Here is a 27,649-nt window from a genome sequence, read left to right as displayed (position 1 = left end):
CACTGAGCTACTGCGCCCCCATCTGCTTTGCAACGCAAGATGAAGTTGAAATTTTGTAGGTGTAGTAGATGAAATGAAAAATGAAATTTTTCAATTTAACGTCTCACTATTATGCCCTTTCGGCTAATGAAGACGCATGAATAAGGCATGTGAATGATAATGGACGGAGGGATGTGAATGTGGGAGGTGAAACGAGTACCCTAAGAAAATCTATGGACACGATGTTGTCCATCATAAGCTTACTTGGTCGAAGATCGAACCAGGGACCCCACGCAGCAGAGGTAAACGCTCTACCACTGAGTCTCCCATAGGTGTAATAGATATGTAAAATAAAACACACAAAAATTTCAGTGTTTTGTGGAATATGGCGAGGATAATTCTTTACAAGTACCCTCCACTTGTAAATTAACCATTAAGCAAAGTAAGTGCGTGCTTAGGATATCAAGGGAAAGGGGCACCACAGAAATTTTCCATAGTCAAATTTACCATGGTCCAAATAGTGCAGTTGAACTAGTATCCGCAAAACAGGACCCGCATTTTGAATGAAAAATTATATACAGATACATAAATAATAACAAGAGCGTGTAGATCTCCGCAAAGTGTCATGAAACCGAAGGAAAAGGAATCCCCCGTAGCCTAAATAAAAGCAGGGAAATCTTTGTGTGCAGTCTATGAAATGTGTATATTTTCTGTACAGCGTCAGTGGGGAAGGGAGAGGGTAGAGAAGCACACACACACACTTCATCAAAAACAACCTGCTTCGCAGAGAGTAATGAAAAGGTAATAATTAATAATAGTAATGATTGATTTTGCTATTAAAAGGCTATATATATATCACAGGGGTTGGACAAAAAATCTAAAACGTTTGCAAAAGTGTGAAAATCATACCCAGTATGGTGTGGTGCTCCTTTTACGTCCAAAACAGCTTGGATCCGACGTGGAATGGACGTATACAGCTCCTGAATTGTGGTGTGTGGAATTTTGTACCATTGTTCCTCCAAAACATGCTCCAGTTCGGTAATCAGACCGAACACGTCTTTCTAACTCAGACCACAATGGTTCAATGATGTTCAGATCTGGTAATTGTGGGACCCAGGGGAGGTGTGATAGCTCCTGGTCTTGTTCCTCAAACCATGATTTCACCGTTTTTGCAGCGTGACAGGGTGCCAAATCATTTTGGTAGATGCCATCACCATCAGGGAGCAATATTTGGGCCATGGGTAGAACCTGGTCCCCCAAAATGGCCTCATACGCCTTAGCATTCATCATTCCATGGAGGGCTATGATGGAACCTGCAGAAAACCACGATATCACTGCCCATACACTAACAGAACCACCCCCATGCTTTACAGTTAGGAGCAGACAGTTTGTATCTTAGGCCTGCGACGGTGTTCTCCATACGTAAACACGACCGGTTGCTGGAAACAAGGTGAAGGTCGATTCATCGGACCACATTACGTGTTTCCACTGCTCATGAGTCCATGCCTTGTGGTCCTTGCACCAGTGGATATGCCTCTTCGCTTTTACTGCTGTGACCAGGGGTTTGGCGATAGCGGCCTTGCCATGAATTTTCATTTTATGAAGTTCCCGTCGCACTGTTTTCGATGAAACCGGGTTATGTAGGCGTGAATTCAGTTCACACGTAATTTTCAATGCAGTGGTCTTCTTTTTAGCTGCTACAATCCGTTTTAATGCCCTCCGGTCCCTATCTGACAGGATTTTCTTTCGACCACTGTTGTGCTTTGCAGATGTCGTTTGCCCATGAACTGTGTATGCCCTCGTGACATTGGACGCAGGACCTTTCGATACGCGCACAATGTTTGCCACTGTTGCCACTGAAGCTCCAACCAGACGGGCACCAACGATTATGCCTCTTTGGAAGTCTGTCAGGTCGCCCATTTTACCGCACCACTTTCACACCACGACACTCACAGGTGAACTGGTTACTGCTGATGGAAGAGGAAGGTCCACATGAGACACTGAAAACAAAAAACGATCGGCAACCGCAACACGTGTTGTACAGTGGAAGGCCAAACTTACGTGTCCTGTATGAAGTGTTTTTAGATTCTTTGTCTATCCCCTATATATATCATCAGAAATATTCTATTATTAGCAGGTCACTTACCGCAACTGAGAAGCTTCCATGTTCCAAAGTCTTTCTTCATCTTCTTTCTCCATCGTCGTTTTCACGTACGATTTTTCTGTTTTGATATCGGCAATCAACTGTAGCCTCCTTCCTCTTTTTCCTGCCACCATACCCTCTAGCACGTCGCTCATCATGTAGTTCCCTCTTAGCCAACGTCTCACCAATTTCTTTCCCTCTTCTCAATAATATTTAAAACTTCTTTCTTTCCCCACCATTTCTAACACCATCTGATTAGTTTTCCACTCGACCCAAATATCTCTCTCCATTCTTCTTCACACCCATATTTTGAAGGTTTCCAGTCCTTTTTCGTCATTTTCGCGTAATGTCCATGTTTCTGTCACATACAATACAATACTGCACAGAAGCATTTTGTGTGTCTTTTTCTCAACGCTGAACAAGTGGTGTGGGTGGCGTAAATTCTCAGGCATAGTTTTCGAAAAATATGAAGAAAGTTACTTTTGTAAAGCTAAAAATTGATGCTATACAATAATCATGCTACCTGTCTACATGAAACTGAAACTGAAGTATACCCTCATCATCATCATCATCATTTTTTTTTTTTTTTATTTAAGATGACACTATCAACACGATAGTATGCAATATGGTTCATGAAATCTTAGACATACCCCCAAAACTGTGATTAACGCGAGACAGCCCATGCTAATTTTACTCTAAAAATGGCCAAGGGGTGCCTCTGCAACTCCCTGCTGAATATACAAGCTATCTGAACCCACCGCGACCATTTTTATTTTCCGTCATCAGTAGAAAAGGCTAGTCACTACTTTGCTATGTAATCATTTGTCAATGGTAATATCAATAAACAGTATCAAATTATTAGAAAAGTACATATTTCAATAGGAGCCTCAGAGGCACATCTTGGGCCTTTACGTTAGTATAAAAAAATAACTCTATTTTTTTCTGAGGTAAAAAAATGCTTAAAAAATGCAATCAGAGGGTGTATTTCAAAATTATAGGAGAATTTTAGAGCGCAGGACACGGGACGAAATATCTATTAAGAATAATGGCATTAAAAGTGTACCAGGGTGCCTCCGAGGGACCCTTTGGGCTTTCTTGGGTTAACTCTTCGTCTTTAATGATTGTTTAACTATAGAACTGTCCCAAGCTGAGATACATACATCAATAAATAGATGACACCGAAATGAATGAAAAAAAAAAAAAAAAAGACATGCTTGAGGGTAAATTATCATGCGTAGTTTTCAAAATAGTCGACAAAAACCGAATTTTTATGGCGTTATAAAGCATGTTGTTCGTTGCCAATACGACAGATCTTGTAAGTTAAGCATGAACACAGCTAGAGATACGTAATTCTCCTGTTTTTCCGACGCATCTTTTTGTGTACAGGTTACTACAGGAAATATAAACAGTTGCACATTATATCTTCCTTAATGTATATTTATATCAATTAATTTCCGTATTATCCATCCATGTTTCTATCTACGAACCGTATATGGTAATTTTCCTTATGCACACAACGCACTTCCGGTCATTCTTAACTATTACATTAGTTCTCGTTCAATCATATGTACAAACAGCGACAAAAATTCTTTCGGTTTGATGAAATTAGTTTTGTAAATAACTTCAGAATGGAAGGACAATTTGAGTCGAGTTTTCAGTAAATTAAAAAGAATGTAATTTTCTGTACTTTCCAGCCTTACCTCAGTTATTCTCAAAATAAATTTTAGCGAACGGAAAGAACTTTTGTTGCTGACTGTATATTAAATGTAAAAAAAAAAAAAAATCAGTGGGTAAACAACCCCCCCCCCACACACAAAAAAAAAAAACATTCTACTTTTCAACAAGAACTTATTTATTCAACTCACCTGTTACATACAGTATATTATTTATTAGTACAAAAAGATTGTCACGTAATCTTTAAACACTTCATAAAGTCAGTGATATTTACAAGATCATCAGTTTGTAGTTTTCTCTTTTTCGATATTGCATTCACTTTTGTCACAGCTTCTTCCACACAATGTTTCAGTTCGTCCGTGTGTTTCAAATTCGTTGGTAAACAAAAGAACACTTCATTCACTTCTTCTTTTAATTTGTACGAGCATAATGTTCCAAACGTCTTCTTCAAACTATTTACTACTTTCTCCTGAAGGGACGAATCTCTGCATACGAGATTCAAAATGAACACACCTGTTAATAATAATAAAATAAAAATAATAAAAGAGCGTGTCGCATACTAACCCAGATTACACAAACTAATAATATGCAAACACTATGTACTATGCGAGTCATATACACTTTTCTTTAGAATGTTTACTTACATTAATTATCTTTCTTAATTAAAATTCATACTTGCTTAATACATTTCCAATATGAAAACTATTGTTGAACTCTTATTAATTAGCTAATGTTTTACCACTGGTGTTGCAAGAATATAAAGGTTCAGTACCATATTTATAAAGCATATTCTGTAATTGAGTTTTTGCGCTGCAGTATTACAGTAGTTTTTCATACGCAAAAAATCTTATGTTATAGTTAATGAAAATTTGTGCTGTATAAATCCCGACTTACGCAACGAAACCTTGAACAATCTATTTACGTAAGTCCAAGACTGGTTGTATACTAGCAACATATCCGAAGTGTGTTTGACTATTACTTTTGGTTGAATTGATTTGAGTTTACTGTCCCTTTTCAATACTGAGGCTACGTGAGACAGGGTTTGTTGTTTCAGGTGGGATCCGAATCACTACTCGGGTTTGTATGCAAGGCTGGTATTCTCGTCAAGAATCGAAACCAAGAACCACCCTCACAGAAAGCATGAATGTTAGTCCCACCGCCAGAAAAAGGAAAGCTATTATTACTTATTCCATTAACTCTTTCAAGCACGGTGGTGACCGTATTTGGATTTGTCTTGTCGCTTGAAGCATGGTGGTGAGACACTCTCACCGCCAGGGCTTTAGTTCTTGAAGCTTGCTTTTGCTGTCAGCAGACTAAAGCGAATACAAATCACGTTAAAGCCGTGTAATATCAGTTATGGCGGACTTAGTTGCGGAGAATGGTTGTGTACGTTGTTTTAATGCTGAGGTAAGTATACTTTAATTTTGTAAGATTTTTAACAATTTCTGTTGAACTCAAGTTCATGCTTGGTAATTTTAGTACTACAGACACAAATCATTAATTGATAGGATAATAACGCTATTGTTATAGTAGTAATGGGGACACCCTATCGAAGTTTGGACTTTGACCCCGACCTTTGTGACGTCAAAGGTCAATGACCTTGGCCCGGGGTCAATGACCTAGGGGTACATAGGACCACCCCCTCTAAATTTTGGCAGGGGTACCATGGCCCACCCCCTAAATTTTGGCAGGGGTACATAGGACCACCCCCCTTAAATTTTGGAAATTGCCAAATCTAAAAATTTGGTATGGTAGCCTAGGACCACAGTATGTACCTCTATCCGTATTGGGTGTCTATGTCGTTCCCTTTCATGGGTAAAAAATTGCCAAAAAGTCAAATTTCGGGGTTTTTTGACCTAATTTATCCCCTTTGATGAGGTGTTATTACCCTATACGGTTATATGGGCGTATACAGGGGTCCATTCCCTTTCATAAGACATGGGTATATTAATGCACCCCTTGAAAAATTTGGGAGGGGTACCTTGGCCCACCCCTTAAATTTTGGAAATTGACCAATTTAAACATTTGGTATTATAGTACAGGACCCTAATATGTATTATGATAAATTTGGATGGTCCACCTCGTTCCCTTCTAGGGGTACAAAATTGCCAAAATGTAAACGTAAGCAATACGTAGTACCACGTGTTTGGTTTTTGGTCGATTTTATCCCCTTTGATGAGGTGTTATTATCCTATATAGTTATATGGGTATATTTGTGCACTCCTTTAAAAATTTGGGAGGGGTACTTTGGCCCATCCCTTAAATTTTGGAAATTGCTCATTTTATATATTTGGTATTATAGTATTGGACCCTAACATGTATTATAATAAATTTGGGTGGTCCACCTCGTTCCCTTTTAGGGGTACAAAATTGTCAAAATATAAACGTTGTACGTTGTACCACGTGTTTGTTTTGGCTCAATTTATCCCCTTGGATGAGGTCCTATTACCTTATATGATTATATGGTTATGTATATTGGTCCATTCCCTATTATAAGACATGGGTATATTGATGCACCCTTTAAAAATTTGGGAGGGGTACCTTGGCCCACCTCTTTATTTTGGAAATTGCCCAATTTAAACATTTGGTATAATAGTATAAGACCCTAATATATATATATATATATTACTATAAATTTGGGTGGTCCATCTCGTTCCCTTTCATGGGTACGAAATTGCCAAATTTTACTACAACCACGTGTTTCGTTTTTCACCTAATTTATTCACTTGGATGATGTCCTATTACCTAATATGATTATATGGTCATGTATAGGGGTCCATTTTCTATCATAAGACATAGGTACATTGATGCACCCCGGGAGGGGTACCATAGCCAATCCCTTAAATTTTGGAAATTTTTCAATTTAAGCATTCGCTATCATAGTACATGACCTCAATACGTATCATGATAAATTTGGGTGGTCCACCTTGTTCCCTTTCATGAGTAAAAAAAAATGCCAAAATATAAACATAAGCAATATGTTGTATCACGTGTTTGGTTTTTGGCCCAATTTATCCCGTTTGATGCGGTCTTATTACCGTATATGGTCATATGGTCATGTATATAGGTTCATTCCCTATCATAAGACATGAGTACATTGATGCACCCTTTAAAAATTTGGGAGGGGTATCTTGACTCATCCACTCAGTTTTAGAAATTGTTTAATATAAGCATTTGGTATCTTCGTACAGGTCTTCAATAGTATGTACCACTATAAATTTGGATGGTCCACATCGTTCCCTTTCATGGGTAAAGAACTACCAAAAATCAAATTTCGGAGGTTATTGACCCTTTGATAAGTATTTAGCACGTTATATGGTTTATTACCTTTATATGTTTTTGTTCTCTTTTAAATTTGGGAATTATAAAATAACATAATTTGGTAAACGTTTTCTAGGACCCATTGTAGATGTTGGTGTTCCTCTTATGGCCAAATATTCAAAATTTAAAGGTTATTGACCGGCTTTATTATTGAATAACTACAGGATTTATTACTTTTTCATAAGACACAGGTGTATTTGTGTACCAATCTTAAATTTTGGGAGGGGTACATTTCTTATTGTCATATCAATAATTGGTGATTGCTCTTAAAATTGGATAGTATTTCATTCATTGGGTAAATCATTATGATCACGTGATCAGTTATTGACCTATGATGGGATTAGGAGTCCAGGACATTGGTACATTTAAACTTTGTAGGATAAATTGAGAATGCGTCATTGGTATTGATTATTACAGCCAAATATAAACGTAAGCAATACGATGTACCACGTGATTGACCTTGATGAGGTAGTGTACAGGGATACATAGCTAACCTTATTGAATCTTATGACTCATAGTCTTAAGGGAATACATGCTACAACACTGGCAAAGTTATTGTTGATGTAATTTGATTGGTTGATCACTATCTTTCGTGCAATCTGATTGGTTGATGAGTTTCAAATCTTTGCTGCATTCAGTTTTGTTTTAACATTAACTACAGGATTTATTACTTTTTCATAAGACACAGATGTATTTGTGTACCAATCTTAAATTTTGGGAGGGGTACATTTCTTATTGTCATATCAATAATTGGTAATTGTTCTTAAAATTGGATAGTATTTCATTCATTGGGTAAATCAGTATGATCACGTGATCAGTTATTGACCTATGATGGGATTAGGAGTCCAGGACATTGGTACATTTAAACTTTGTAGGATAATTTGAGAATGCGTCATTGGTATTGATTATTACAGCCAAATATAAACGTAAGCAATACGATGTACCACGTGATTGACCTTGATGAGGTAGTGTACAGGGATACATAGCTAACCTTATTGAATCTTATGACTCATAGTCTTAAGGGAATACATGCTACAACACTGGCAAAGTTATTGTTGATGTAATTTGATTGGTTGATCACTATCTTTCGTGCAATCTGATTGGCTGATCACTATCTTTCGTGCAATCTGATTGGTTGCTGATTTTCAAATCTTTGCTGCATTCAGTTTTGTTTTAACATTTGAAAAGTTTTTGATTTTTTTTGTTTGCAACTTTGGTTTGACATTTTTTCGTTTGATATTTTTAGTTTAAAAATTTTTGTTTCGAAATTTTTGTTTGAAAACTTTGTTTCAAAATTTTGTTCGAAACTTTTCGTTTGAAATTTTTGTTTGAAAAATTTTTGTTTGAAATTTTTGTTTCAAAATTTTGTTTGAAAATTTTTTGTTTGTAAATTTTTGTTTCAATTTTTTTGTTTAAAATTTTTTCGTTTGAAATTTTTCGTTTCCAAAATTATTTTCTGTTTAAAAATTTTTGTTTGAATAGTTTTGTTTGGAAAATTTTGTTTCAAATTTTTTTGTTTGAAAATTTTTGTTTGAAAATTTTTTGTTTGAAATTTTTGTTTGACATTTTTAAAAGTTTGTGCACTCATTAGTAAAGAACCGGAACTGTTTAGAACTAAAACCTCTGGCAACATTGTGGTGCAATAGTACACATCAGAATATGGGGTTGTACTTGAAATGAAAAAACACAATTCATTGAAATGGATCATTTTATTACACTCCACATACATCCATACCAGATAGTGGTTCTGGATATTGTCGATACAATGTATTTTGAACTTCTTGCACTAGTTTGTCTTTAGCGTATAATTTTAACTCCAATTGAAGTCTTTTAAGGTCTATTGCGATATCAATTGGTGGAAACTCAATGTCCATTTGATCACAAATAAACTGTTTATCAATACAGGTATGCACCCACGAACGATGTTGACAACCATCACAATATCTAGATACATGTTGTACAATATGCATAACATATTTTTCAAAATAGTACTTTTTAAGAAATATACTTGTTTTGTTGCACACTTCCACTGCATGTTTAACACACTGAAATACGCTGATGAATTTGTTCCATTCCGTTTGCGTTAGATATACCATGTTGCGAGGGACATGCAATGTACTCTTTTTACGTAACAGCACCATCTTCTCTTCGAGGACTGTACGCAGCACCACTTCATGATTTGAGCCTAATGATTTGACTATGGTCACATTTAGCTCATCATGAAAATAATCGTTCATTTGGTCGATTCGTGAACATAATATTTGCCATTCTTCACAGGTCAGTTGTACACCAAATTGTTCTGCTTTGCCCAATCGAATTACTGGTTCAAATGTTCTAGCACTGATACCAATCATCACATGTTTTGTTTGAAATATATTTATTGGATAATAGCTTGCGAAGATGAACTCTTTATCGTTAGAAGTACACATCTTTCCTCCTGAAAAGCACTTGCTCAAATGATTTCGTGGGATGACACTTTATTTGCTGGTTTATAGTTATTGCTGACGTCATTGGTAAGGAATGTGCTGACATTTGAATTCATGGTTTCATCACAGTTGCTGACGTCATGCTGACCAACCACATTCATACAACTATGTCTGATGTGCTGACGTTTGAATTCATGATTTCATCACAATTGCTGACGAATCCGGCTGTGTACTAAATTCAAATTGATGACTTCGACCCAAGAATCCTTTGTAACATAAAGATAGAGATCCAGGATTTAAGAAACGCAGCAGTTCTTCTTGTTTTGATGCTTCCATGGGTAAATATCTTGCTGGTAAAATTATATCCTTATCATTTTCAAGCTTCACTACGATTCTTAATCCAAACTTTGTAGGGATCATTTGGCTAGCTAAGATTCTATAAGGTACATTCTGTTGTAAATCAGTAATCTTGGTAAATGATTTCATCACATCACGTGTGTTTAGAAACTGCAGACAAGTAGCCATGATGATGTTATCATGAATACTAACTCGAACGATACTTATATATGATGCAAAACTGATGACGTTGCATTATCATATTCTGACGTGTACTATTGCACCACATGTTGCCAGAGGTTTTAGTTCTAAACAGTTCCGGTTCTTTACTAATGAGTGCACAAACTTTTAAAAATGTCAAACAAAAATTTCAAACAAAAAATTTTCAAACAAAAATTTTCAAACAAAAAAAAATTTGAAACAAAATTTTCCAAACAAAACTATTCAAACAAAAATTTTTAAACAGAAAAAAATTTTGGAAACGAAAAATTTCAAACGAAAAAATTTTAAACAAAAAAATTGAAACTAAAATTTACAAACAAAAAATTTTCAAACAAAATTTTGAAACAAAAATTTCAAACAAAAATTTTTCAAACAAAAATTTCAAACGAAAAGTTTCGAACAAAATTTTGAAACAAAGTTTTCAAACAAAAATTTCGAAACAAAAATTTTTAAACTAAAAATATCAAACGAAAAAATGTCAAACCAAAGTTGCAAACAAAAAAAATCAAAAACTTTTCAAATGTTAAAACAAAACTGAATGCAGCAAAGATTTGAAAATCAGCAACCAATCAGATTGCACGAAAGATAGTGATCAGCCAATCAGATTGCACGAAAGATAGTGATCAACCAATCAAATTACATCAACAATAACTTTGCCAGTGTTGTAGCATGTATTCCCTTAAGACTATGAGTCATAAGATTCAATAAGGTTAGCTATGTATCCCTGTACACTACCTCATCAAGGTCAATCACGTGGTACATCGTATTGCTTACGTTTATATTTGGCTGTAATAATCAATACCAATGACGCATTCTCAAATTATCCTACAAAGTTTAAATGTACCAATGTCCTGGACTCCTAATCCCATCATAGGTCAATAACTGATCACGTGATCATACTGATTTACCCAATGAATGAAATACTATCCAATTTTAAGAACAATTACCAATTATTGATATGACAATAAGAAATGTACCCCTCCCAAAATTTAAGATTGGTACACAAATACATCTGTGTCTTATGAAAAAGTAATAAATCCTGTAGTTAATGTTAAAACAAAACTGAATGCAGCAAAGATTTGAAACTCATCAACCAATCAGATTGCACGAAAGATAGTGATCAGCCAATCAGATTGCACGAAAGATAGTGATCAACCAATCAAATTACATCAACAATAACTTTGCCAGTGTTGTAGCATGTATTCCCTTAAGACTATGAGTCATAAGATTCAATAAGGTTAGCTATGTATCCCTGTACACTACCTCATCAAGGTCAATCACGTGGTACATCGTATTGCTTACGTTTATATTTGGCTGTAATAATCAATACCAATGACGCATTCTCAATTTATCCTACAAAGTTTAAATGTACCAATGTCCTGGACTCCTAATCCCATCATAGGTCAATAACTGATCACGTGATCATAATGATTTACCCAATGAATGAGATACTATCCAATTTTAAGAGCAATCACCAATTATTGATATGACAATAAGAAATGTACCCCTCCCGAAATTTAAGATTGGTACACAAATACACCTGTGTCTTATGAAAAAGTAATAAATCCTGTAGTTATTCAATAATAAAGCCGGTCAATAACCTTTAAATTTTGAATATTTGGCCATAAGAGGAACACCAACATCTACAATGGGTCCTAGAAAACGTTTACCAAATTATGTTATTTTATAATTCCCAAATTTAAAAGAGAACATAAACATATAAAGGTAATAAACCATATAACGTGCTAAATAGGGGTCAATAACCTCCGAAATTTGATTTTTGGTAGTTCTTTACCCATGAAAGGGAACGATGTGGACCATCCAAATTTATAGTGGTACATATTGAAGACCTGTACGAAGATACCAAATGCTTATATTAAACAATTTCTAAAACTGAGTGGATGAGTCAAGATACCCCTCCCAAATTTTTAAAGGGTGCATCAATGTACTCATGTCTTATGATAGGGAATGAACCTATATACATGACCATATGACCATATACGGTAATAAGACCGCATCAAACGGGATAAATTGGGCCAAAAACCAAACACGTGATACAACATATTGCTTATGTTTATATTTTGGCATTTTTTTACTCATGAAAGGGAACAAGGTGGACCACCCAAATTTATAGTAATATATATATATATTAGGGTCTTATACTATTATACCAAATGTTTAAATTGGGCAATTTCCAAAATAAAGAGGTGGGCCAAGGTACCCCTCCCAAATTTTTAAAGGGTGCATCAATATACCCATGTCTTATAATAGGGAATGGACCAATATACATAACCATATAATCATATAAGGTAATAGGACCTCATCCAAGGGGATAAATTGAGCCAAAACAAACACGTGGTACAACGTATTGCTTACGTTTATATTTTGACAATTTTGTACCCCTAAAAGGGAACGAGGTGGACCACCCAAATTTATCATAATAGATGTTAGGGTCCAGTACTATAATACCAAATATATAAAATGAGCAGGGTCAATGACCTAGGGGTACCTAGGACCACCCCCTCTAAATTTTGGCAGGGGTACCTTGGCCCACCCCCTAAATTTTGGCAGGGGTACATAGGACCACCCCCCTTAAATTTCGGAAATTGCCAAATCTAAAAATTTGGTATGGTAGCCTAGGACCATAGTATGTACCTCTATCAGTATTGGGTGTCTATGTCGTTCCCTTTCATGGGTAAAAAATTGCCAAAAATTCAAATTTCGGGGGTTTTTGACCTAATTTATCCCCTCTGGCTGCACTTCAGGACACTTTTTGGCCCCTGGGTCCCTGCCTCAGGACCCATGGTCCCTGGCCCACCCTCTCCTGTAATGACAAAGTACAACACAAGATAGGTTGAATGGTTGGATTTCGTAATGAAAACAAATGCGACTTCCTGTGGCAAGGTCGGTTAAGATGATTTCTGCAAGTGTCAGCATCAGCTGTACGATAACGTTTCATGGAAAGACTGACGAATGAAGTTTACGCACTGTTGTGAAACAGCGATCCTTAATAGTAGAACGGCGCAACACTGGTATCGTATCTCAGGGAAGAAATCAAACTAACATCACAAACACGTTTTCAAGAAATCCTATTGCAGAACACGAAGCAACTGAGCTTTGAATGATGTCGCAAAACAAATCTGCAAATGCTGCATTCTTTACCGGTGACAAAACTGAATGATTTCAAATGCAAAATCAACATTTCTTTAAATTGAAAGTTGATTAGTTTACAGTATAATATTGTTTCAAGAGATTGGTTGGGTCGATTGATCTCATCAGATGGGAATCCCTGTGGTAACTAACCTTTTCTTAAAATGGTCCCAGGTTCGATTCAAGGTCTTGAAATATGCGTTTATGGTTGTTCTGTGGTAGGGATTCAGAGTTTTACGTAGCGTAGCGGCTATGACCAGAAGAAGCTTGGCGTGCTTTCATGATGATACGAAAAAAAAAGTCCAATTATGGCTGGCCGTTGATCTGAAACAAAAAAATGCACTAAAACGGATCGTAAGTTAGTACTGTCTGATGAAATAAAGCTTGATTAAACTTCATTTCAAGCAATATCAATGTCTCGGTCTGGCTATGGCTTACCAAACGGTTCATCTGTCAAAACTTAGTCCCAAATATTTCTTCAAGACAATTAAAATTTTAAAATCAGTAAACGGCTATGGTTAAATATTTTCAAGAAGTTTGAAAATTTCAAATTATTTCTTTTGTTCGAAACTTTAACTTTCAGTTCGACAATTTTGGTTTGAAATTTTAGGTCCAAAAATTTGATTTGAAAATTTCGTTATAAAAATTTTTTAGTTCGAAAACAGGTTGAAACTTTTAATTCGAAAAATTTTAGTTTCCACTTTCTAGTTCTAACATTTGGATTGAAATGTTTTAGTTCGAAAATTTTGATTCCATTTTTCGAAAAATTTTAGCTTAAAATTTCTAGTTCAAAAATTTCAGTGTGAAACTGATTGATTTCAAAAATTTGAATTCGAAAATTTTAGTTTCAACTTTCTAGTTCAAAAATTTGGACTGAAATGTTTTAGTTCGAAAATTTTGATTTCATTTTTCGAAAATTTTAGTTTAAAATTTCTAGTTCAAAAATTTCAGTGTGAAATTGTGTGATTTGAAAAAATTTGAATTCGAAAAGTTTTATTTCAATTATTTTTGTTCGAAAATTTTAGTTTCAACTTTCTAGTTCTAAAATTGGTTTGAAATGTTTTGATTCGAAAATTTTAGTTTAGAATTTCTAGTTTAAATATTTCAGTGTGAAATTGTTTGGTTTAAAAAGTTGAATTCGAAAAGTTTTATTTAAAATTTTAGTTCGATGTTTATAATTCGAAAATTTCAGTTTTTTCTTTTGTTTGAAAATTTGAATTCGAAAATATTGATTTCAACTTTTTTGTTCGAAAAGTTTAGTTTGATGTTTTTAATTCGAAAATTTCAGTTTGAATATTTTTGATTTGAAAAAATTTGAGTTCGAAAAATTTAGTTTCAAATTTTCACTTGAACTTTTGTAATAACTGGAAAATAGTGGACTCAAAATTTAATCGAATAGTTAAAAACCGTTTATTTGTTAATCGAATAGTTAAAAACCGATAAATTTTAATCGAATAGTTAAAAACCGAATAACGTTTGGCGGTTAACCGTGAAACAATTTCCTCTTTGCACTCACTGAAAAATTTTGGCTAAAATATTTTGAGATGATTTTAACTAAACCGTCAATGTTATTTAAGATATAAATTACACGAACTAACACCAAGACCAAGAAGGTAACCTTAAAATATCGTGGTTCTCTCTTATCAAAAAGCTTAAGAGGAGTGCATAGGGGTATTATAGTGATCTATATTAGGGTTCTATACTATTATACCAAATGTTTAAATTGGGCGATTTCCAAAATTTAAGGGGTGGACCAGGGTACCCCTCCCAAATTTTTAAAGGGGTGCACAAATGTACCTATGTCTTATGATAGGTCATAGACCCCTATATATAACCATATAACCATATAATGTAATAGGACATCATCCAAGAGAATAAATTAGGCCAAAAGACCAAACACGTGGTTGGGCAATTTATAAAATTTAAGGGGTGGACCAAGGTACCATTCCCAAAAATTTCAAGGGATGCACAAATGTACCTATGTCTTATGATAGAGAATAGACCCCTATACATGACCATATAACCATATAAGGTAATAGGTCCTCATCCAAGAGGATAAATTGGATCAAAAAACCAAACACGTGGTACATCATATTGCTTATGTTTATATTTTGGCAATTTTGTACCCCTAAAACGGAACGAAGTGAACCACCCAAATTTATCATGATACATATTAGAGTCCAGTAGTATAATACCGAATGCTTAAACTGGAAAATTTCCAAAATTTAAGGGGTGGGCTATGGTACTCCTCCCAAATTTTAAAGGGGTGCACAAACGTACCTATGTCTTATAATAGGAAATGTATGATCTGTCAGGAAAGTAAATGTACACCTATTTTTCGAGTCTGGCATTCCTGCGCTCCATCCGTGGAGAGTATGAGAATTAAATCAATCAAATGTTTACTGAGGGGCAAAAAGAAAAGCTTAATCTGAATAAGACATTGCAGAGGGGCACAAGCTGTGAATACGAATAGTGCATTGTGTAAATAAAGGACGACACCGAAAGAGAAAGCCAGAAACAGCTGTTAAACTTACAAAAAAAGAGTAAAAATTGTCGAAGTGGGAACATAAAACACAAATACAACAAATACGCCGACAACTAAACAATCACCATGCCATGATCTTGGTGTAGTGGTTAAGGTGCTGGCTTACAAATGCAAAGGTCGCCAGTTCGAATCTTAACCGAGGACATTTAAAAAATTTTTGATTATAATATGTACAACTCATGAGAGATGGTAAAAGAGGTCGTATTTAGTTTTTCGTAGCAATTATTATTGGTAATTTTTAGTACTGATAATACTTTTTGTCTTTGCGTATTGCTTTTGTTCTTGTCTTCATTTCGAAAGAGAAGAATATCCGAACAAATGCCACCAAAATTCCTCATATTTTGAATGTAAACGCCATTTGCAATTAGTGAAGAATAAAAATTGAACGTTCCGATGTAGCTGCAAAAAGTAAAAAGAAAAACATGGAAGTGGACCATACTCATGGTTATTAAAAATACAATTTCTACATGCCTTACACCTCCCGACCACGTTTCTACGTTAGCAAGTAAGAGGTTTGTGTTTAGGTTAGGTTGGTCAATACGTTTTGCAAAGGGGCCCGGTTTAGCTCTGACGCACCACATGTGCAAGAAGGGAGAAAAACACTTTCTCTCTCTCCCTCTGTGTGTCTATTTATCTATCTATTTGTATATATTTAACGCTATTTGTGAATGCCATAACCACCCTAATTTTCAGCGGATTGAGACGAAACTTGGAACAAACATTAATTGTTGAAATATCTTAATGAGTTCGTTAACCAGAATAATCAGATGAAAATGTTCAAAATGGTGCCCTTCAAACTCTTAAAAAGTTCCAAGGGAACCAAATTTCGCCCATAAATAGGTATTCAGAAAGTTTGAATAAATTTTCCTCTTTTACTGAAATATTTGTGAACAGAAACTTATTGAAATATTGGACCCGATTAATCGCCTAAAGAAGGTTCACGCCCTTTCGCTACGGTCAGTTTTTTTTTTTTTTTTTTTTTTTTTTTGCAGGAGGGGGTTATTTTCCTATCGGAACAAGATGATTGTTAGTGATGATGTGAAATTACACTCTGATAGTGAAGTAACTTGTGAAATGTGTTATTTGAAAGAATAATATAATAAATGTGCATTCCTCTAACACAGAGAACTGTAAATCATGTATTTCGAGTTCGGGAGCCTGAATGGCTAGGAGTGTTATTTGATTTGCTTTTTAGTAACACATTGCATTGCAAATAAAGGTAGGCAACATTAGTGGTAAGTAAAATAATAATAATAATAATAATAATAATAATAATAATAATAATAATAATAATAATAATAATAATAATAATAATAGGTGTTGTTTGTGGCAAGGTAATACCTTAATCAATTCTTCTTCAAGCGTAATGATTGTAACGCCATATCTCCCTTACAAACAAAATATTAGCAATTTATATCGAGAGAACGAGAAACTGTAGAGCGATGGGAGCAACGTTGGACAGTATGCACTCATAGTACTCAGAAAAGTAAGCGATTTCAATGCAAAATGAACGAAGAGTCATTGTCATGGGTACTCATGGGGCCACGGCAGAGCCCTCTTTAGGCAAAATGTCGATAGCTTATATCGAGAAAACAGGAGGTGATACTGGGATGGGACCAACGTTGGACACCGTGGACCCATAAGGCGCATCGAAAAAAATTAGGGGGCGAGCCAGCCTTACTTATTTCCACATAATAATATAAAATTATATTGTCGAAATACACACACGAGTTACCTACTAATATTTCATATTATTATTATTATTATTATTATCGACAGCGTCTTTTCATTACCTGTGCGTGTTTGACATGAATCCAAAGAGAAGATCCATCATTCGTAGAAAGAATAATAGTCAGTTACTTTAACTGTGAACGACAGCGAAAATACGAAAAGAGTGGACTACCTGTAGCGTAAAGAAGCAATATTTTCTCTCAAATGGATAAAAAATCAAGCCGAGATTGATTCGAACTCGCATGGACGGCGCGAAAAGCCAGTGCTTTGTCCACTTCTTTTTTTTTTTTTAACTGACTCACTGAACGTGTTTCAGTAACTTACTTATTGCTAATTTTACTTGCTTCACTCGTTTAACTTGCTTTTTCTAATAACTTATAACGAAAGGGACACGAACACAGAAACACCGAGAACAGTTAAAAATCATAGATGCTCTTCCGCCGGGAATCGAACCCGGAACTCCATACACCAAAGGCGCACGTGCAAGCGACTAGACCAGCGGGAAGGGCACCACTCTCTCCCTGTGTCGTTAGGGATTACGACCACTGTCTTGCCAGCTATCACTTCTGTGGGTTGTATACTATGATCACATGTTTCTTCTCTGCTGGAAGAGTAAAACCTACATTATATGTAATACATGAGGTATTTAGACCTACAAGCTCTTCATATAATGTAAAAAAAATGGTCATGCTGGGAATAAGAAAAAGAACATTCCTTGGACAAAACGGAAACTATTGGCATCAGAAATATTTATCTACGAGGCATGCGCAGTAGTATATTTCAGAATAGTTACTGTTTTGTTCAGTAAACGAAGAAAGGGGTATAAAAAAGCAAATATGTCGCGTCAACGAGATCGACCAGATTTGACAGGGGCGGAAGCAGATGTATAGTAATACAACAACTTCGCTCAGTTGATACGAGCCGAGCCGGTTGATATCACTACCCGAGTTGGTCTTCTGCTTGGGCTCAAGAATTCGACCGTGCAGGTCTCAGCCTTAATTTTAAGAACTACAGTATATACTTATATTGGTGATTACGACATTTGAGGCTGTCTCGTAATAATAATAATAATAATAATAAACTCTTGTCTTCTCGTTATCTAGACGAGACGAGATACACTAAAATTGCCCCACGAGATGCACCAAAATTACGAGAGGAGACGCACCCTTGCCGTGAGCAACACTAAAAGTATCCCACATTACTGCCTACATTTCTCATGGCTTTCGGTTTCCAGTCTAATCAGGCCATTATTTCAAAACGAGTTAAAACGAGCTGAACGAGCGAGAGAGCCATTATAAAACTCGACTCAACTCGAAACTCGACCTCGGAAACAGCGCCTTGGCTTGGAACTCAACTCAAGAAAAATACCTTTGAGTCGACTCGGATTGAACTCGAGTCGAGTCGAATTTTGGCTTGACTCCTGCTCATCCCTATTCGTATTTGTATTTTGTTTCCACTTCAACAATTTCTACTCTTTTTTTTCTTCGTTTACCTATTGTTTCTGGATTTCTCTGCCGGTGTCGTCCTTTATTAACACCATGCACTATTCTTATTCCCAGCTTGTGACCCGCTTCAATGTCTTATTCAGTTTAGGCTTTTCTCCTTACATTGACTTGACATGTGATTGATTTAATTCTCACTTTCCGCGCACGACCGATGAAAATGTTTTATTATTATTATTATTATTATTATTATTATTATTATTATTATTATTATTATTATTATTATTATACTATTGAACTTGCACGGCGAAATTACTGTATAATACGATATCATTTCTGTAATTTTACTCCATTGTATGTTATTTAGTTTATTAATGGGCACTAAATTGTCTCCAAATCAACGAATAAATTAACTACGGCATGCACTTTGGTGGAAATATCATTGCAATAAGATTATTGGTTCGTTCCAAACATGTTCATGTAATGATATTTCCACCAAAGTGAATGCCGTAGTTAATTTATTCGTTGATCTGCAGACAATTTAGTGCCCATTAATAAACTAAATAACATACAATGGAGTAAAATTACAGAAATGATATCGTATTATACAGTAATTTCGCCGTGCAAGTTCAATAGTATAATAATAATAATAATAATAATAATAATAATAATAATAATAATAATAATAATAATAATAATAATAATAATAATAATAAAACATTTTCATCGATCGTGCGCGGAAAGTGAGAATTAAATCAATCACATGTCAAGTCAATGTAAGAAGAAAAGCCTAAACTGAATAAGACGTTGAAGCGGGTCACAAGCTGGGAATAAGAATAGTGCACGGTGTAAATAAAGGACGACACCGGCAGAGAAATCCAGAAACAATAGGTAAAAGGAGAAAAAAGAGTAGACATTGTTGAAGTGGAAACATAAAATACAAACACGAATAGGGATGAGCACAAGTCGAGCCAAAATTCAATTCAACTCGAGTACAATTTGAGTCGAGTCAAAGGTAATTTTCTTGAATTGAGTTCCGAGCCAAGTCGCTGTTTTCGAGGTCGAGTTTCGAGTTGAGTTGAGTTTGATAATGGCTCTCTCGCTCGTTCAGCTCGTTTTAACTCGTTTTGAAATATTGGCCTGATCAGACTGGAAAGCAAAAGCCATGAGAAATGTAAGCAGTAATGTGGAATACTTTTAGTGTTGCTCACGACAGAGGTGCGTCTCATCTCGTAATTTTAGTGCATCTCGTGGGGCAATTTTAGTGTATCTCGTCTCGTCTAGATAACGAGAAGACAAGAGTTTATTATTATTATTATTATTATTATTACGAGACAGCCTCAAATGTCGTAATCACCAATATAAGTATATACTGTAGTTCTTAAAATCAAGGCTGAGATCTGCACGGTCGAATTCTTGAGCCCAAGCAGAAGACCAACTCGGGTAGTGATATCAACCGGCTCGGCTCGTATCAACTGAGCGAACAGCTCGAGTCGGCTCGGTTGGGATGAGCCGATGACCCGAGCCGGCTTAGTTGGAACAAGCCATCGACTCAGCTCAATTGAGCCGATGGCTCGAGCTTTCTCGGTTGGGATGGGTCACCTACTCGGCTCATGTGATCCGGTTCGAGCCAGCTAAGTTGAAACTAGTTCATCAGCACGTTTCGACTCAGCTCAACTAAGCCGATGGCTCAAATCGGCTTGGTGTGGTGAGCTGTTGGCTCGGCTCACTTCTCGATTCGGTTCCATATTGAATGAGCTGTAAGCCGAGCCGCTCGAGCCGTTGAGAAGCCCAAACCCGGTCCCAGCTGTTTTGAATATGTTTGGATGAAGCCTATAACTTTTAACAATTTTTTGCTCAAGCCCGAATACTTGCCCCTTCGGAACTCAAACCCAGAACGTGACCGATGTCCTTGCCTCCTGAAGACTTCCAGACGACCGAGATCGACAGTCAATTAGCTTTTACTATTCAGATACAAACCGTATATCTTTTAAAGATTATACATGGAGTTGATATAATAATAATAATAATAATAATAATAATAATAATAATAATAATAATAATAATAATAATAATAATAATAATAATAACAGTTTTAAACTTGCCCTGAAATTTGGCAAAATTTACTTAAAAGTAGAGATTTCGGGGAATGGGATCCGTACCTTCAAGACACACCTCTGCAACTACCAACATTTTAAACTAGAACCTTTTATTGAAGTTTCATGTAGAAAGTATGTTTTGAGGAAAATAACTGTAATAAATATAACTGAATATCACGCGACAGTAAGGCATATAATAAACTAATTTTTAGGATATGCAGAGGTAAATATAAAAGCTTTGCTACAAAAATACCTACACAGAGCATAATTCAATGAGCTCTGAAATACAATGTAACGAAATAGCCTATGAGATTCAGTCTACAGAGCAATTGTTACTTAAAGAATGGACATACACTATTTCGAGAATCGAGACAAGACGGGAAATGTTTACGATACTTTTCGTCTCGTCTCGATTCTCATCTCCAAAGACAGACGAAAATTTTGATTTAGCCCTGACCCGTCTCGAATGTAAAATGTTAATTCTCATGTTATTTTATTTGTTTTAGAAACGAGATGAGAAACTCCTCTTCTCGTGAGCAACATTAAACCAAACCGAAATATTCTTTCCAAATGTCACGTTTCTCCTTGTAATGGTATGACCTGAGCGATAATTTAGCTTCTAGCTTTTAATCTTCTACGAGATAATAATAATTATTATTATTACTATTATTATTCCTGAAGATTTGATAGTTCAAGTATTGAAACATCCGAGTATTCAAATATCTGAATATAATAAAACGTATGTTATCGCTGATCAATCGCCATCAAAAATTCTAAAGTAAGAAAAAAAAAACTTGCAACGTGCATTTGCAGAAGCACCTTGACCACTGAACCGCGATCGCTACGCGGTAAACGATCCGTCTTTAGTCTGGTTACGTTAGGTTTCTTTGTCTCCGCTTGCAAACTTGTATGTTATATTTTTCGATTCAAAATGTCTTTCGTATTTCTTTTATGAAGTCGGCAAAGTTTATATTAACAACTTGAGTTTTTCTTAAACCACGGGTTCACAAGTTCGTTCTTTCTCCACACGAAACTACAAATATGACAGATTGAATTCTCATACTCCCCATTTCTTTCAAAGCAGTCGCCATTACCTGGTCAAAGACTTATTTCCGCCACGATTCATATTAACCAAAATAAATTCATTTTTCGGAAGCGGAACTTTCACTTTCCGGATTTCGCAAAATTATGGAATTCAGTTATACTTCGGAATTCAGAAGAATTTCGGAACTCGGAAAGAATCCGGAATTTAGAAAATTCCGGAATTGAGAAAACCTCCGACTTTCGAAAAAATCCGGATTTTCCGAATTCCGGAATGTTAACGAAATCAAAAATTTCTAAATTCCGGATTTTTCCGAAATCCGAAATTATTACAAAATTGGAATTTTCCGAATTCCGGAATTTGTCCGGCTTTACTTTCGGGAGTCCGAAAACTAATAATTCCGGAACGGGCTATCCCTAGTTTATACACAACCTTTCAGAACACTAAGCTAGTAGCTGTCTACAAACAAACAAGTAATGCAAAGCATGTTGTATACTGCAATACGTCATGTATTAAAATCCGACACCATGACCCTTTTATTACATTATATGAAGAGCATGTAGGTCTAAATACCTCATGTATTACATAGAATGTAGGTTTTACTCTTCCAGCAAAGAAGAAACATGTGATCATAGTATACAACCCACAGAAGTGATAGTTGGCAATACAGTGGTCGTAATCCCTAACGACACAGGAAGTGAGCGTTGTCATCGCCGCTGGTCTAGAGGCTAGCACGTGAGCCTTGGGTGTATGGAGTCTCGGGTTCGATTCTCGGCGGGAGAGCATCTATCATTTTTAACTGTTCTCGATGTTTCTGTGTTCGTGTCCCTGTCGTTATAAGTTATTAGAAAAAGCAAGTTAAACGAGTGAAGCAAGTAAAATTAGCAATAAGTAAGTTACTGAAACGCGTTCGGTGAGTCAGTTAAAAAATAGTGGACAAAGCACTGGCTTTTCGCGCCGTCCATGCGAGTTCGAATCAATCTCGGCTTGATATTTTATCCATTTGAGAGAAAGTATTGTTTCTTTCCGCTACAGGATGGATTTTCTCTTTGGTTTCATGTCAAACATGCTCACGTAATGAAAAGACGCTGTAGATGATGATGATAATAATAATAATAATAATAATAATAATAATAATAATAATAATAATAATAATAATAATAATAATAATATATTAATAATAATAATAATAATAATAATATATTAATAATAATAATAATAATAATAATAATAATAATAATAATAATAATAATAATAATAATAATAATAATAATAATAATATGAAATATTAGTAGCTAACTCGTGTGTGTATTTCGACAATATAATTTTATATTATTATGTGGAAATAAGTAAGGCTGGTTGGCGCCCGCCTCCCTAATTTTTTCGATGCGCCTTATGGGTCCACGGTGTCCAACGTTGGTCCCATCCCAGTATCACCTCCTGTTTTCTCGATATAAGCTATCGACATTTTGCCTAAAGAGGGCTCTGCCGTGGCCCCATGAGTACCCATGACAATGACTCTTCGTTCATTTTGCATTGAAATCGCTTACTTTTCTGAGTACTATGCGTGCATACTGTCCAACGTTGGTCCCATCGCTCTACAGTTTCCCGTTCTCTCGATATAAATTGCTAATATTTTGTTTGTAAGGGAGATATGGCGTTACAATCATTACGCTTGAAGAAGAATTGATTAAGGTATTACCTTGCCACAAACAACACCTATTATTATTATTATTATTATTATTATTATTATTATTATTATTATTATTATTATTATTATTATTATTATTATTATTATTATTATTGTTGTTGTTGTTTTACTTACCACTAATGTTGCCTACCTTTATTTGCAATGCAATGTGTTACTAAAAAGCAAATCAAATAACACTCCTCGCCATTCAGGCTTCCGAACTCGAAATACATGATTTACAGTTCTCTGTGTTAGAGGAATGCACATTTATTATATTATTCTTTCAAATAACACGTTACACAAATTACTTCACTTTCAATGTGTAATTTCATATCATCACTAACAATCATCTTGTTCCAATAGGAAAATAACCCCCTCCTAAAAAATATGACCGTAGCGAAAGGGCGTGAACCTTCTTTAGGCGATTAATTGAGTCCAATATTTCAATAAGTTTCTGCACACAAATATTTCAGTAAAAGAGGAAAATTTATTCAAACTTTCTGAATACCTATTTATGGGCGAAATTTGGTTCCCTTGGAACTTTTTAAGAGTTTGAAGGGCCACCATTTTGAACATTTTCATCTGATTATTCTGGTTAACGAACTCATTAAGATATTTCAACAATTAATGTTTGTTCCAAGTTTCGTCTCAATCCGCTGAAAATTAGGGTGGTTATGGCATTCACAAATAGCGTTAAATATATACAAATAGATAGATAAATAGACACACAGAGGGAGAGAGAGAAAGTGTTTTTCTCCCTTCTTGCACATGTGGTGCGTCAGAGCTAAACCGGGCCCCTTTGCAAAACGTATTGACCAACCTAACCTAAACACAAGCCTCTTACTTGCTAACGTAGAAACGTGGTCGGGAGGTGTAAGGCATGTAGAAATTGTATTTTTAGTAATCATAGTATGGTCGACTTCCATGTTTTTCCTTTTACTTTTTGCAGCTACATCGGAACGTTCAATTTTTATTCTTTACTAATTGCTAATGGCGTTTACATTCAAAATATGAGGAATTTTGGTGGCATTTGTTCGGATATTCTTCTCTTTCGAAATGAAGACAAGAACAAAAGCAATACGCAAAGACAAAAAGTATTATCAGTATTAAAAATTACCAATAATAATTGCTACGAAAAACTAAATACGACCTCTTTTACCATCTCTCATGAGTTGTACGTATTATAATCAAAAATTTTTTAAATGTCCTCGTTTAAGATTCGAACTGGCGACCTTTGCATTTATAAGCCAGCACCTTAACCACTACACCAAGATCATGGCATGGTGATTGTTTAGTTGTCGGCGTATTTGTTGTATTTGTGTTTTATGTTCCCACTTCGACAATTTTTACTCTTTTTTTGTAAGTTTAACAGCTGTTTCTGGCTTTCTCTTTCGGTGTCGTCCTTTATTTACACAATGCACTATTCGTATTCACAGCTTGTGCCCCTCTGCAATGTCTTATTCAGATTAAGCTTTTCTTTTTGCCCCTCAGTAAACATTTGATTGATTTAATTCTCATACTCTCCACGGATGGAGCGCAGGAATGCCAGACTCGAAAAATAGGTGTACATTTACTTTCCTGACAGATCATACATCTGTATATGTCCATATAACTATATAAGGTAATAGGACCTCATCCAAGGTGATAAAATGAGCCAAAATACCAAATACGTGGTTGCAGTAAAATTTGGTAATTTTGTGTCCCTAAAAGGAACGAGGTGGACCACCCAAATTTATAATAATATATATTAGAGTCCTATACTATTATACCAAATGTTTAAATTGAGTAATTTCCAAAATTAAAGGGTGTGGGCCAAAGTACTCCACCCAAATTTTAAAGGGGTGCACAAATATACCCATATCTTATGAAAGATAATGAACCCCTGTATACGCCCATATAACTATATAAGGTAATAGGGCCTCATCCAAGAGGATAAATTGGGCCAAAAGACCAAACACGTGGTACAACGTATTGCTTACGTTTATATTTTGGCAATTTTGTACCTCTAAAAGGGAACATGTTTTCTCCTATTTCGTCCTATCATTTCTCATCACCATCGTTTTTTCGTTGGGGACGTTAAATTCAATATTTCCTAAACTAGCACCAAGAATCGAACTCGGTACGATTGCAAGGTATCCATGTTCACCCCTGAAACGGAACAAAGTGGATCACAAAGTACGTATCAAATTTAAGGAAATAATTTTAAATACGCCTCCATATAACGTAATAAGGCTCCAAAATCGATAATCATCAAAGGGAACGAGGTCCGATACTCCCCTCCTCCCCCAACTCCTGATGTAAATTAAGGTGATCTTATGTGTCCTGAGTGATCCCTGCCCCTGAGTAAACATAAGCATAATTACAATAGGTAATGCAATCCCAAACCAAAGCATCTCTAACTCATTCACTATGGTCCATGTGGGGTCCCAAAAGTGAAATAGGGTCAGCCCGACGTCAAACACATTAGCTCAAACCAATTATCTCTACTTCATTTGCACCAATAAGGGACGTGGTGGCTCAGTGGTAGAGCGTTCACCTCTGCTTTATGGGGTCCTGGTTCAAACCCCCGAGAAAAATAGTTTTGTGGTGGACAACATTATGCTCCAATTTTCTCCCACACTTTCATTCCTTTCTCATCGTCACCGTCTCCTTTAGCCTAATCGTGGGACGTAAAACTAAAGATTTCCATTTGCACCAGTGTTAGTCCATCTCATCAAAGGGATAACAATCCGAACCGCATGAGCTCCTTCCGGGAATCGAACCCTGGTCTCCCACGTTAAAGGCGCATACGCTAACCGGTTAGCCACAAAGGAACTCCAAAGTTTTCGAGTTTCATATTAATACTAATTTATACTATTACTGGGGTCTACTAATTCATAATGTAATAGGTCATCAAGAAAGAGATCAAACCTTGTTTTGGTAATTTTATACCCATAAAAGGGAACGAAACAAGCCATCATAAGCTCCAAGCTAAATCACAGTTCAGTGACGTCAAACGAACATATTAGCTCGAACCAACTACCTCTAATTCATTCATACCAGTAGAGGTGCGGTGGCTCAGTGGTAGAGCGTTCACTTCTGCTGTATGGGCCTTTAGCCTAACCGGCATAATCGTGGGACGTAAAACTAAAGATTTCATTTGCACCCGTGTTAGTCCATCTCATCAAAATATAACAATCTCCAAATTTTATGCCATAAAAGGGAACGAAAGCATTCGTAAACCTGTACTATTTCATAACGTAATGAATCATCAAGACCATATTTTTAGTAATTTTAAAGAATCATCATGACCTCTGATCCAATACTCACAATTCAATGACGTCATAGCAGGACCAAGGTACCTCTGACTCATTCGTACCATCGTGCATGGCCCCTGAATAAGCATAAGCAAAATTTCAATAGGTGACGTAATCCCGGGCCAAAGCATCCCTAATTCATTCATTATGGTGCATGGGGACCCAAATTGAATAATCGAGAGTTAGGCCAAGTGGGGCGATTACTACTGTTATGTAGGTAATTACTCGAGGTCACCACTACGCCAGATATACAGTAATAATATCAGGAAGTGATCTGAATTTACAAAATTGTAAAAGTCGGAGTTTCATTTTCTGAAATTATTTTGTCAGTTTCTTATGATCATAAACGTTTATACACTGTTTCTCTGAATCAATGTTTCAAATATTACTATAAACAAATAATTAATATTTAAGACATTAAGAATAAATATATGTATAAAACATATATTTTATGTTTATTTGTACAAAAAGTAACACGTACACTCCCTCATTTGTCTACATAGTTTTACTGATTTCGGTACACGCTCTTACAACGCGTCGAGGCTAGGCAAAT

At 35.7% G+C, this 27,649-nt stretch overlaps 1 protein-coding gene across 3 annotated transcripts in view; it reads right to left on the bottom strand.

The window, feature by feature from the left end:
• Nucleotides 1-3,950: 3,950 nt before the first annotated feature.
• LOC145672826 (eEF1A lysine and N-terminal methyltransferase homolog) overlaps nucleotides 3,951-27,649 on the bottom strand; it is a 98,292-nt gene continuing 74,593 nt past the window's right edge. For all 3 annotated transcript variants that reach the window (XM_081741984.1, XM_081741977.1, XM_081741992.1), the window contains one exon: nucleotides 3,951-4,309. In XM_081741984.1, coding sequence (XP_081598110.1) covers nucleotides 4,029-4,309 — 281 coding nt within the window. In that variant the 3' untranslated portion in view covers nucleotides 3,951-4,028. The remainder of the gene's footprint in view (nucleotides 4,310-27,649) is intronic.

This window comes from Thermobia domestica, chromosome 2 (assembly GCF_964235325.1).
Source record: "Thermobia domestica chromosome 2, izTheDome1.hap1.1, whole genome shotgun sequence".
Taxonomy (NCBI): domain Eukaryota; kingdom Metazoa; phylum Arthropoda; class Insecta; order Zygentoma; family Lepismatidae; genus Thermobia; species Thermobia domestica.
This window is presented reverse-complemented; position numbering and strand designations above follow the sequence as displayed.